Source organism: Rhinolophus sinicus, linkage group LG06, assembly GCF_036562045.2.
Source record: "Rhinolophus sinicus isolate RSC01 linkage group LG06, ASM3656204v1, whole genome shotgun sequence".
NCBI classification, from domain to species: Eukaryota; Metazoa; Chordata; class Mammalia; order Chiroptera; family Rhinolophidae; genus Rhinolophus; species Rhinolophus sinicus.
The window spans coordinates 165,337,965-165,350,445 of NC_133756.1; the positions used below are offsets into that span (position 1 = coordinate 165,337,965).

The following is a 12,481-nucleotide window of genomic DNA, read 5'->3' on the forward strand; positions in this document are numbered from 1 at the left end:
GGAATCCCCTGGGGTGAGAAGTAAGAGGAGAAAGTGTTCCAGAAATGTCCCAGGCAGGGCCTGGGGTGCAGCAGCTGTCCTCAAGGGAGGAGGGAGATGGGCCAGCACAGGTGGCTGCCAGAGCCACTGGCTACTTTTAGCTCTGCTCCTTCGGCTTTGGGCCCAAGTGCATGCGAGAAGCTGCTCCCCAGTTTGACCTGGGGTCCCTCAACCCTAAAGCCCCCTTCCTGTGTCCCAGACATGAGGCCTGGTCACCAGGGGCTGTCCAGGACCCCTGCCCGACCTCAGCCCTCCTGCTCCTAGCTCCATGGACGCCCCCCAGACAGGGCTGCTAGAGGCCCCCAGCCCCCAGCCCCCTACCCAGGGAAGTCCTCCTGCTAGCTATCTCGAGTAGTGCCTGTTCCCAGCCTCAGCTGGCCCGGCCGGCCTCACCTAACGTCTGGGCAGCAGTGCTGGGAGCGAGGTCAGGCCGGCAGTGGCAAGTTGGGCTGGTGGGCCCAGGGGGAGGGGTATAAATGGCTTCCCCCAGGCTGGGCCCCTGCTCAGAAAGGGCATGGAGCCCTTCTCAGACCAATGGGGGCACAGGGACCTCACCACCTGCCCAGGCTGCCTGGCCCGGCCCAGCCTCGTGCCGCCGTCTAGTCCAAGAAGTCTTGGAGGGGGGGTACTGAGGTTGGATTGCTCTATTTAGGGATCTCTGACGAGTTCAGGAAGACTCCTGGTTCTCGCTCGCAAGGAGCCTGAGGCAGCTAAGCACAGCCTGACTGGACTGTTGGGGGGGGGGCCGGGGGGGGCCGCGTTGCAGGGCTCAGGGGTCTCTGAGGGGACCCTGGGAGCCTGGCCCCATCTGGTACTACAATAGGGTCCACACTGCAGCCACCTCTTCTGCAGCTCAGTCCCCTTTCAGCCCAGCAGGCGCCTCAGCCATGAGCTGGCTGTGCCTCCCTTTTTCCAAGCCAGCTGGGGCCTGCAGCAGTGGTGGGGGTCTCTGGGGTGGGGCTGCCCTCCCCTGGGTGGGATCCTGCCTTCCCTCGCCTGCTGGGGAGCAGGAACGGGGGTGCTCTGGACGTGCTGCCTGCCAGGGACGCCCTGCCTGAGGGACGTTCCTGCACAGCTCGGAACACGTCCCTCATCGAGGATGGTGACACCACCCTCATGAAACCCTCCCTGACCTGAGGGGCTTGGGGCCCAGGCAGGCCCGGCATTGCCCTTCTCACCCTGGTTGGGGCCTGTGTCCCCCGCCCGGGCCCCCACCCAGGAGAGGCATCTGGAGGACCATGACTTGGCACCCTCTGAGCTGGGGTGCGGGCCCCAGCCCTGCCCATGTCTCGGCCGTGGGGAGGGTCAGGGAAAGCTGAGGCCTCCAGATGTGTGGGGGATTAAAGCTGCGTTCTTTCCCAGCCACGCTGAGCCCCCAGAGGCCCCAGCAGCTTCCAAAGGCATCTGCTGCCCCCTGCTGCTCGCACAGAGGAGGCCCTGCAGCCATTGTCCCGTAGGTTTTGGGGCTCTGCGAGGAGCCACGGCAGCCCCTGGAGTTGGGGTTCCTTCCATCTACCATCACCAGCCCCCCAATGCTTCCCAATCACCCACCATGTGCCTGGGGGGCCGTCTCTCCTCCCCCACGCCATCCCTGATGCTCCAACCCCCACAGACAGGAGGGCTCCCGACCTCCTGGTATTGTCCCTGTTGAGCTTGGAGGAGCCCCCTCCACCCCACCCGGGGTCAGGCGTTGGTCAGAAGCCTCTGGATCTGGCTGAGTCTGGAGAAGAAACCCTCTCCTTGCCCTTGGGAGGGGCTCCTGACCCTACTGTGTCCCCTGAGGGCTCAGAAAGGACACTTAGCGGTGGTAGGAGGAGGCGTTTATTGCAGTGGGCCCCACAGAGGGGCCTGGACGGGTACCCACAGCCCAGTCCAGGGAGATTGAGGCACAGAGACGCTTTCAGGAGCCAGGCAAGGGCAGATGCAGGCGGGGCTGCAGGGCCAAGGCCTGGTCCACCTCCCTGGGGGGCTGCAGGCGGTGCCACTGGGTGACAGGTCGCCGGGCATGTGCCAGCATGTCCGCCCAGTGCTGCAGGGGCTGACCAGAGGCCCGGGTGCCGAGCACCACCTTACCCACCGGCTCGGTCCGGAGCCGCGGGCCCCGGGCCCAGACGGCCAGTACCAGATCCACACTCTGGGAAGAGAAAGACAGTGGTCAGTTTGCCCCCCAGTGAAGACCCGCCCTCCCCTTTCCTCCAGGCAGGCCCACCTGGATCTGGCTGAAAGGCACGAGGAAAGTGAAGGCCTCGTTGAAGTAGGGGGTGGTCGTGCTCTTCCTGGCAGATGTCTTTCTCCTCTTCCATTTCCTCTGGTTCAACATGAGCTGGACCTTCACGTAGGGCTCTGGGCAGGCAAAAGAGGTTGAAGGGTGATGCAGATCTGAGAGCTAAGCCCTCAGGCCCCGCTCTGTCCACTCGGTGTGGGCAGGTATGGTCCTCACCTGCCAGCCCTGGGCTCAGGCCTCGGGCCTCCAGCACAACCACAGTCAGCCGGCCTGAGCCGGGCACGTACTGGAGTGAGAAGCACAGCTCCCCGGTCTGCTCAGCCTGCGGGTGGCGAGAGGGGGCCTCAGCCTCCCTGTTGGCACCAGACAGAGCCAGGCTTGAGCCTGGTGGTCAGTGGCCTCACCTTGGTGGTGCCTGGTGGGCCCAGCTGGTGCCAGAGCTCCAGGACGTGCCGCAGGTCAATGGCGCCCAGTGGCAGACTGAGCTCGCCCAGTGGCTCATGCTGGGAGAAGCATCTGGAGTCCAGTAGCCGCACCTGCAGGGTGGTCTGGGGCAGCTCTGCTGGCGGGACCTGCGGGCAGGGGTGTGAGCCAGCCCTTGCCACCCGGCCCAGGCTCCCCACCCATCGGGCCCGGACTCACACGGAAGCAGCAGGTCTCGTGAAACACGGGATTGAGTGTGCCACGGTGCGCTTTTGTTTCATATCTGTGCCCGGGCTGGGTGGAGAGGCTGACGCAGGCGTAGGGGTCTGCTGTGTCCCCTGGGCCCCTGGCCCTCAGGTCCACTGCTTGCTTGAGGCCCACCTTGATCTGGGAGCCAGGGTGTGGCTCAGCCAGGGCTTTCCCTGGTCAGCCCCACACCCAGCACCCAGCATCCAGTGCCCAGCGCCCAGCACCTAGCACCCAGCGCCCAGCACCCAGCACCCAGCACCTAGCAATCGCCCTTCAGCCACCACCTCTCCACAAACCCACAGACCCTCTGGGTCCACAAAGTGGGGCCCTCACCTGCTGGCTTCCTGAGTCGTACTGCAGGGAGAGCTGCAGGCGCCCCCACTGCTGGGGCCCCCCTGGATTGGACTCCACATTACCCACCTCCGGCTGCACCTGAGTGGGTAGGGACTGCTGACAGGTGCTGCTGGAATCGTGCCCCCATGGGAGCCCTGGGCCTACCAGGCATCCGTTCCGGGACTCGGGTCAAACCACCCACCTCCAGCTAGGCCACCGGAAGGGCTCACACCCTCAGCTCAGCTCTGAGACCAGCCAGAATCGATGGATCTTCCCTGAATCCATCTCTGGCACCACTGCTTCCCTCCAGAAACTGCTGTGGCACCCCGTGGCACACGGCCCAATCCCTGGGGCTGGCACTCCCGGCCCTCAGGTCCTGGTCCCACCTGTCTCTCTTTGTCACTTTTTTCCTCTCCACTTTGCTCATGGCTCCCCTGCCAAGAGGGCCCCCTGCCCCTGCATCTGGGCAGACCAGCCGGCCCTGGGGCTGAGCTCAGCCTTGGCCGCACTGGGCCACCCTGAGCCCCGGAGCCTGGACCTTGAGCTGCCCTCTGGGACGGCCCCAGCTGGGAGCTGGGCACTGACGAGCACTGGCAGCCACTCCTCACCAGGTGGGTGGTGATGCTGCTGCGGGCACTGCCCAGGCCCACGGCCACCTTGTCCCTGGGCTTCTTCCTGCGGTGTCGGTGGCAGCAACGGCAGAGGACACAGAGGAGGCAGGAAACAATGAGGACGCCGGCGGCAGCAGCAACGGTGATGAGTGCCCAGCGGGGCCCTGGGTGGGCACACAGACGGGCCCGACGGGCCTCTGTGGCCGGTGGCTGCCCCCCCAACTGGGCCGGGCCAGCCCCTTGCCCCTCCCGGGATCCCACAACTCACAGGGGATCCTGGCGATGAGGTCTGGGATGAGCCCAGGTTCAGCTGTGGTGCCCACCGGGGCTGGTGTTCTGTAGGGGCCTGTGGGCCGTCCCATCTTCCCACCCTGCTGGCTTGGAGGAGATGGGAGACAGCGGGGCAGCCGGGTCACCTGTGGGGATAGCCCCTCGGGCCCCTGTCCACCGCGCCATCAGCCCAGCAGCAGCAGCTTGGGTTTGCCTGGGCCAGGAGGCAGCCTGGGGTGGCCGGGGTGATGGTTCTGAGTGGAGCCCAGGAGAGGGAGGCCCTGGGCTTTGGCCAAAGTGCCGGCTCAGCCGCCACAGGCCCGGCCTCCTGGCCACCTCCCCAGCCCCCAGCCCTAGCCAAGCACGCCAGGCCTGGGCAGCCTGGGCCCTGCCCTCGCTGGTCCTCCCTGCAGAGCCTTCCGCCCTCACTGCAGGGCCTTCTCCTTCAGGAAACCCCCTTGTTCCCCCGGCCCAGGGTCCTGCTTATTGGTCGTTGTTGGGGTCCCATCTCATCTCTGCCCTGGCCTCAGGCCCACCGTGGTTTGCCCACCACACAGGTGGGCCATGTTCACACATGTGATCCCCTGGCCCAGGAGTAACCTGGGAGCATGATGATGGGGGCTCAGAGGGGTCAGGAATCTGCTGGGGTCATGGGGGGAGCAAGAGGGTGAGGAGTGGGGTTGGCTGCCGATGGGAGCTGGTCTAAGCAAGCTCGGCATGAAGGTGCGTTCCTGGCACGGGCGGGCCCGGGGCGAGCAGCACCTGGGGAGGAGGGCGAGGTGGGGGCAGGCAGGGGCAGGGTGTAGCTGGGAGCGGCCAGAACATTCCTTGCAAACTGACTCAGCAGCCCGCCGGCCCAGACCTGCCTATCTGCCATGCTTAGGCGAGGGGGTAGGAAGGAGGGCGGGCCAGCACAGCCGCCTGCCTGGGGCCTAGGGAGGGAGAACACCTGGCCAGGCTGGCCCCTCCCATCCATGGCAGGGACCCAGAATTTCAAGCTGGGGGCCCAATGCCACAGTGGGGTACACTGTGATCCCCTTGCCCACCGGCGACTCTGGCTCAGCTCCTCCTGGCCTCCCCCTCCCCTGGGAAGCACTGGCAGCCAAGAGGCACAGTTCCCCCAACTTGGGGCTCTCCCTCTTTGTCCAAAAGAGCCTGTCACCCCTCTCTTGACTTAGGGACCCAGCCCAGGCCACCCCCTCCAGCAATGACCAAACACCGGGGACAGACGCCCTGACCTCTGCAGCCCCACCCAATGTGGTGCTGAGCATACAAAGGGACAGAGAAGGGTCCCCCACAAACATGGCATCAATGCCCCACTCCCCGATTCACTGGGCAGAAGCAGCCCCACTCCCAGGAGCAACCCATTCCTCAGGGTTAGGAGAGAGCTGCAGCTCAAAGACCGGAGAGAGGTGCCGAGACCCCTTCATCCTGCCTCCCAGGACTGGCTCTGTCGCCCCTCGAGGGGCTGGTCCCTGTGGGTCATAGCATAGAGGAGGGGTATGGAGGGCCCCGTGCTTGGTTTCATGCCTGCCGTTGCCGTCTTGAAATTCTAACCGGTTTTGAACAAGAGGCTGCACGTTTTTGGCATGGGCCCTGTACGTTATGGAGCCGGTCCTGGTCAGGGGGCTCCTCGGGTGAGGCCCCCACGATGGAGTGTGTGGTGCTCAGGGACACTCCCAAGCCTTGGCAGCCCCTTGGTACACTGCCCACTCTCCTGCGTCCACGTTCCCAGCTGGCTCCGTGTCCAGCAGGGACACTAAGCAGCACCCTGGAGGCCAGATGCGGATGGGTCGCGGGGCCTTGGGTGGCATTGGAAGTCAGCCTTTCCTTTTTGAACTGCCAGAACCCATGTCATGTATTCTGCAATTAAAGGAGCTGCATTCAAGATTGTTATGGCCCAGAAGTCAGGATCAGTGGTCAGCAGAGAAGCCCCACCTGCACGTGTTGTGTGCATGTGCATGTGTGTGCCTCTCCCCTGCCCCTAGTTTGCTGGTGTCCTCACCTGGGTTAGGGCAGGGCTGGGTGGGCACTGAGTCACAGGGATTAGGTGCTACTGACCCGGTAGGATTCCTGGGCCAGCTTAGGGAAGGTTGTCCCCCCAGAACCACAAGGGATGCCTGGAAGCTGGCCATAGAGGTTTCTGGAAACCTGGGGAGACTGGTCACAAGCACAGAGGGGCCTTGAGGCCTGGGGAAGCACAGGGTCCCTCAGGACCGCCGGGTCCTCATGGTGGTGAAGGTTCAGGCCGGCACACAGCCACCAGGTGGCGCCATCTGCTCCACGGGACCCCGCCAGCCGGCCATGTTCCTGCCTCCCGGCTGAGGCTTCTGGGGAAAGCTTGCAGGAGCCCAGGCAGACACATAGCCCAGGGGCGACCCTCCCAGGCCCACGAGGGCTGCCTGGTTCTCCGCTCCCACACCAGTGCCTCCTGCAGCCCTGCTGCTCTGAGGCTCCCTCTGGGAGGGAACTTCCCTGCCCACCACTCAGAAGGCAGCAAAGCCCTTCCTGTGGTCTAACCCTGGTTGTCTATCTTCGGTAGCCTGGCTGTAAAAACCTTCTCCAGGAGTTCAGGCCGATTTTCCCAGGAACGGGAGGCAGGCATCCTTCCTAAATCCAGCCCCTCTTCCAGCTTCCCCCTCCAGGAAGCCGCCTTCTACCACTGTTGACCCAGCTCTGCTCTCTCCTTCTGGACACAGGCTTGTTCGCTCCTGTTGCTCCATGCCTACACTGTCCCTCCCCATCCCCATCCCTGTCCTACTTGACTTTCAAGAGCTGCGTAAGACCCACCTCCTCCAGGAAGCCCTCGCTGGTCACTCCTGGCCCTCAGACCTGCCCTGCTTTTTGTGCTGGATTCCCCGCTGAGTCCTCTCCCAACTCAGCATCCCAGCTCACCCAGGCGGTGGAGCAGGTGGGTCCCTGCCTGTGGACTTCCCTGGCAGCCTGGGCAGACCCTATTAAAGCTGTGCTGACTAACCCTTCCACCTTCAGGCCGACTGGAATTCTTTGTGCTTTGATGGAAGCAAGTTTCTGTGGACCTTCCTTGGGAAAAGCAAGGTTCTCCCTAATGTTGGGGGTGGCAACCCCCCAGGTGTAGCGCGTTCTCACCTGATGCCTGACTCTGTGGCCCGCCCAGCCTCCAGGCCTTCCTCTGGGACCCAGGTACCTGTGGGTAGTGTTCAAAGGCCGTGGCCAGAACCCAGCACTCAGGGCCTCTAGTGACTGGGAAGTTCTTGGTGGGTGAGAGGCTGTGGGAGGCAGGACTTCGGAGAGCCCCACCTCAGGGCCGGAACTGCTGGCCCTCAGGGCTGGGGAACTCCCTTGGGAGGAGGGTGCCTCCCTTGAGAGACCCAGGTACCAGGCATCGGGGTCCGGCCCACGTCCGGGGTCCCCTGGGCTGGGGCATCTTGACAGGCCTTTTGGGCTGAACTTTGGGTCAGGCAGGGAGAGGGAGGTCAGCCTGGACTGCACCTCAAGCAGGGTGTCCTGAGTCAGGAGGGCATCTGGGTTGGAAGGAGAATGGCTTTCTGTGGCTCTGGAGCCAAGCAAATGGAGTCCCAATGCCCAGCAAGGTGAGCTGTGTGTGCTGCTTTCCTGGGGCTCTCCTGGGTGTGCTGGGCAGGGACGGCGGGCGGCACCCTCCCTAGGTGACTATCTGGGCCTGCTTGGCCCTGCTGCTGCCCAGGCTTCTGGAGCTCAGAGAATCTTCTGGAAGTTTCCTGGGTCCAAGCCTTTGCCTCTGGCTGGGCTGGCCCCACCCCCAGGGTTCCCACTGAGCTGGAAGTCCTTTCTCCTGCTGCCCCAGCACCTCTGGCTCAGTGGGCCCAGCAGGACTGGTAATCTGAGTTCCCGCTCTTAGCTCTGGCCGGTTTATCCGGTTCAGTCACTCTGGGTCAGGTCCCTCTCCTGGGCCCATCACTGAGTGGCCCTCATGTCTCTTGGAAGCCATTATCGGCTGGTGGCCAGACGTGGAACTGGTTAATGCTTAACAGGGAGCCTGCTGCACCAGGGCCGCCTGCAGGGCTGGTGGGGCAGGACTTCTGGGAGACACTGCCCAGGCTCTGAGGCTGCTCTGGGGACACAGCAGGTGGGGTGTGTGTGTGTGTGGGTGTGTGTGTGCACGCGTGTGCCCATGCTGGTCACGAGATGCTCAGGGTGCACATGGCACGTGGGGAACATGCATGTCCCTCCGGCACAATGTTCCCCTGGGCAGACCGGGCCTCCCTCCAAGTCCCACCCTGTGATGTGGTTTGGAAGGAGCGTGTAACAACACAGGGGCCAGGAGCCATCCAGCACAGCTCTGGGGCCATAGAGGAGGCCTGTTGGGGGGCAGCGAGGCACACTGGCAGGCTGGCGCCCTACTCTGGGGGAGACACATGGGCAGGGCGCCATGCCAGCCCCATGTGCTGTGGGGGCTTAGAGCGCAGCTGAGCACGTGTGCCCTGTGTGCCGCCCAGCCGGCTGTGTAGGGCCTTTGTGCCTTTCCCAGGATACGGGCGCCCCCGTGGCGAGACGGCGTCTGAGGTTCCCGGGCAGGAAGGAAAACCAAACAGAGCTGGCAGCCCCAGGCCACGTGGAGACCCTGGCGGGTGGGGCTCCTGGACCGGGGCTTTCTCTGGGGTGGCCTGGGGGATGTTTGAGGTTGGAACGCAGGGAAAGTGCTGGCTCGCGGAGACGGGAGCTGCTGGCGTGCAACTGTGGGACGTGCAGGCACGGCACGTGTGCACCCTGCCCACGCTGACCCCGGCCACCGGCATCCTGTTCATGGGCGCAGACAGCCGAGGATGGGCACTCAGCTCACCACAGTCCTCTGTGGACAGGAAGCCCTGTGTCCACTCCCTGGGCCTCAGCCTGTGTGCCCGCCATCCTTGATTCAGGCTGTCTACGTCCTCGTCATCTGGGGACCCTGCACCCCATCACCCAAACATCTGGGGAGACTGCACCCCATCACCCAAACATCTGGGGAGACAGCACCCCATCACCCAAACATCTGGGGACCCTGCACCCCATCACCCAAACATCTGGGGACCCTGCACCCCATCACCCAAACATCTGGGGAGACAGCACCCCATCATCCAAACATCTGGGGACCCTGCACCCCATCACCCAAACATCTGGGGAGACAGCACCCCATCACCCAAACATCTGGGGACCCTGCACCCCATCACCCAAACATCTGGGGACCCTGCACCCCATCATCCAAACATCTGGGGAGACTGCACCCCATCACCCAAACATCTGGGGACCCTGCACCCCATCACCCAAACATCTGGGGAGACAGCACCCCATCACCCAAACATCTGGGGACCCTGCACCCCATCACCCAAACATCTGGGGACCCTGCACCCCATCACCCAAACATCTGGGGACCCTGCACCCCATCACCCAAACATCTGGGGACCCTGCACCCCATCACCCAAACATCTGGGGAGACAGCACCCCATCATCCAAACATCTGGGGACCCTGCACCCCATCATCCAAACATCTGGGGAGACAGCACCCCATCATCCAAACATCTGGGGAGACAGCACCCCATCACCCAAACATCTGGGGAGACTGCACCCCATCACCCAAACATCTGGGGAGACAGCACCCCATCACCCAAACATCTGGGGACCCTGCACCCCATCACCCAAACATCTGGGGAGACAGCACCCCATCATCCAAACATCTGGGGACCTTGCACCCCATCACCCAAACATCTGGGGACCCTGCACCCCTGCACCCAAACATCTGGGGACCCTGCACCCCATCATCCAAACATCTGGGGACCTTGCACCCCATCATTCAAACATCTGGGGACCCTGCACCCCATCATCCAAACATCTGGGGACCCTGCACCCCATCATCCAAATATCTGGGGAGACAGCACCCCATCATCCAAACATCTGGGGACCTTGCACCCCATCATCCAAACATCTGGGGAGACTGCACCCCATCATCCAAACATCTGGGATCCTGCACCCCATCATTCAAGGAGTTGGGGAGCCTGTACCTCACTCTTCTGGATATTGGCATTGTGGTGCTGGTTCCTGGGCTTAATTCACCATCTTCTGAGTCTGTGTGCTTGTCCGTGAGTCTGGACTTCTGGGGATGTGAACCCCTTTTGGGGGTTTCTGGGTGAATTATATGCCATTCACCTGGAAATCAAGGGAACACACCGCTCTGTCTGACTGCATGTGCTAACCCACTCACTGAACGGTTCCAGTTCTCACGTCAGAGAACTGGGGTCCCCTGTAATCCAGGCACCGGGGTCCCTCCTGGGGCTGCTGGCACCCCTTCCCATTACTGCGTCTCCAAGGGCCTCTGGGACTCCAGCAGCCAGGGCCTGGGTCCTCTGCAGCTTTGGGGGACCTCATTCATCCAGGGCACCCCTGCCGTCAGAGTGCCTTTTCCCCACTCCTGCGAATACCTGGGGATACACCTGAGCCCCTGAACTTCCATGCAGGCTTCTCCCTTCACATCCAAGGTCTGGGCACTGAGACTCTGCTGTGTGGTCACCAGGGTGCCTGGACAGCCTGTACCCACTCGCTGGGCCCCTGGGTGCCTGAATCCCCCACCAACACGTCTCACTTGGCCTGTGTGCCAGGCCAGGCTGGTGGCCTCCATCCTGTGGTTTAGACGCCCGTGCTCCATCCGCCTCTCTCTGCCTGTGTGGGTCCCATTCATCCCTGTCTCGGGTCCTCTATGTACTATTCATTCGTGTGCTGGGCTGACTGCCGGCCCCGCCACCCAGGTGTCTAGGACGCCCTACCTATGTCTCCAAAGGGGGGTCCCCACCCCAAACATGTCTGAGGCCTGTACCCCATTAGTCTGAGCATCTGAAGTCCTGTATCCCATTAGCCTGAGTGTGGGGGCCTGTACCCCACTACTCAGTGTCTGGGGTACCATACCCCACTCTGTTGAAGGGCTGCGCTGTGCATGCCACATCGCCTTGGGACCTATAGCTTGACGTGTCTTGGTCACCCAGGGCTTGCAGATTCTGCTCTTGGGGCCCTAGGTTCTGAACACCAGTCTCTGGATAATTGGGGTGACTTATATGTCATCCAGTCTGCTCAGCCTTTCTGTAGCCCAGATAATGTAACTCTGCTAGACTCAGAAACTGGGGAGCTGGAGTCCCACCTATGTGGGCATCGGGTCAACACGGACCCCACACTGTAAGCGGCTGGGCGCCTGGCACCGCAGGTGTGGGAACACCTGGGGACTCAGCTCCTCCATCTGAGGGGCTCATCATCTCAGCATGGTGCCGCTGGGACCCCACCACCTGAATCCTCAGAGGGTCTGGATGGCCTTGCACCTCCTTGCACCCTGCAAGTCAAGGTCAACAGGCCCTGTCTCATTCACGTGAGCACATGGGAGCCAGCTGCCTGTCACCCTAAACTAGTGGATTCCACCACCTTCCTCTGAGCACGGGTCAGGACCACTGTCCCCATTCCCTCAGTCTAACTGCAGCCTGGATCCTCTTCCCATGGAGGCTCAGGAATCAGGGACCCCATGGCTCAGTCTCACATTCTGGTCCTCGGTTTTCTGAGTATCTGGGCAGCCCGTGCCCCACTCCTCCACATGGATCGGTAACAAGGACTTCAACTTGAACTTGACAGGCACTCTGCCCCCTATCATCTGAGCATTACAGTGTCGTCCCTGTTTCCCTCGAGCTGCCTGAACCCCCTCCACTGAGGTCTCGGGCAGCCGAACCCCCACTGCCTGCCTCTCACGCAGGCCCACACCCAGCTCTCGGCCCACTGGCCAGTTCTAAGTTCCACCGCGTCTTTGGACGCCTGGTGCCCTCTCATGATGTCCCGGCCTGTGTGAGCCCATTCGTGCCATCCTGCGTCTCTGCAGGGTTCGTGCGTGACTACAGGCAGGCAGCTCCTCACCATCCAAACACCTGGGGGTCTGTGCCCTCCCTCTGGGGGTCTGAAGCCTCCACAGCCCCTGCAGCATTTGATGGGTGTGAGCCCCTCATGCAGGGCCCCCACGACCCCACTCATGACCATGAAGCCCGATCCTAGAACCCCACACGTCCATGGACTGGTGACAGGTCCTCTGACGATAAACGTCCAGACGCTCACCTGCACGTCCTGGTTCTGTGGTATGCACCCCACTCCTGAGTGGCTGAATCACATGTAGTCTGAGTTTTGGGGTGCTCTGTTCCCCATTCACCAGGGACTTTAGCATTGTACCCTCAGCATCCTGCATCCACACCTCATACAGGCCCATGTCCCAGGTCTCGGGCTGCCGGTGGCCAGCTCCAAGTTTCACCGCGTCTTTGGACGCCCGGCGCCCATTCAAGGGTGTCCCGGCCTGTGTGAGCCCATTCATCCCGTCCCC

The 12,481-nt window shown here is 62.8% G+C and overlaps 1 protein-coding gene across 4 annotated transcripts; it reads right to left on the bottom strand.

Moving 5' to 3' along the window:
* Nucleotides 1-1,842: 1,842 nt before the first annotated feature.
* On the bottom strand, nucleotides 1,843-7,414 carry SYT8 (synaptotagmin 8). Of its 4 annotated transcripts, none has more exons than XM_019718576.2 (9): nucleotides 7,258-7,414; nucleotides 4,148-4,257; nucleotides 3,877-4,043; nucleotides 3,269-3,367; nucleotides 2,906-3,073; nucleotides 2,668-2,835; nucleotides 2,480-2,585; nucleotides 2,249-2,382; nucleotides 1,843-2,173 (listed from the first exon to the last, which is right to left on the bottom strand). In XM_019718576.2, the coding sequence occupies exons 2-9, from the start codon at nucleotides 4,239-4,241 to the stop codon at nucleotides 1,940-1,942; spliced, it is 1,170 nt and encodes a 389-aa protein (XP_019574135.2). In that variant the 5' UTR covers nucleotides 4,242-4,257; nucleotides 7,258-7,414; the 3' UTR covers nucleotides 1,843-1,939. The 4 variants fall into 4 exon arrangements, with proteins under 4 accessions (XP_019574135.2, XP_019574136.2, XP_074193037.1 ...); XM_019718577.2 differs by having other exon boundaries at nucleotides 4,148-4,253; nucleotides 7,258-7,407; XM_074336936.1 differs by lacking the exon at nucleotides 7,258-7,414 and having other exon boundaries at nucleotides 4,148-6,313.
* Between the last annotated feature and the right edge of the window lie 5,067 nt (nucleotides 7,415-12,481).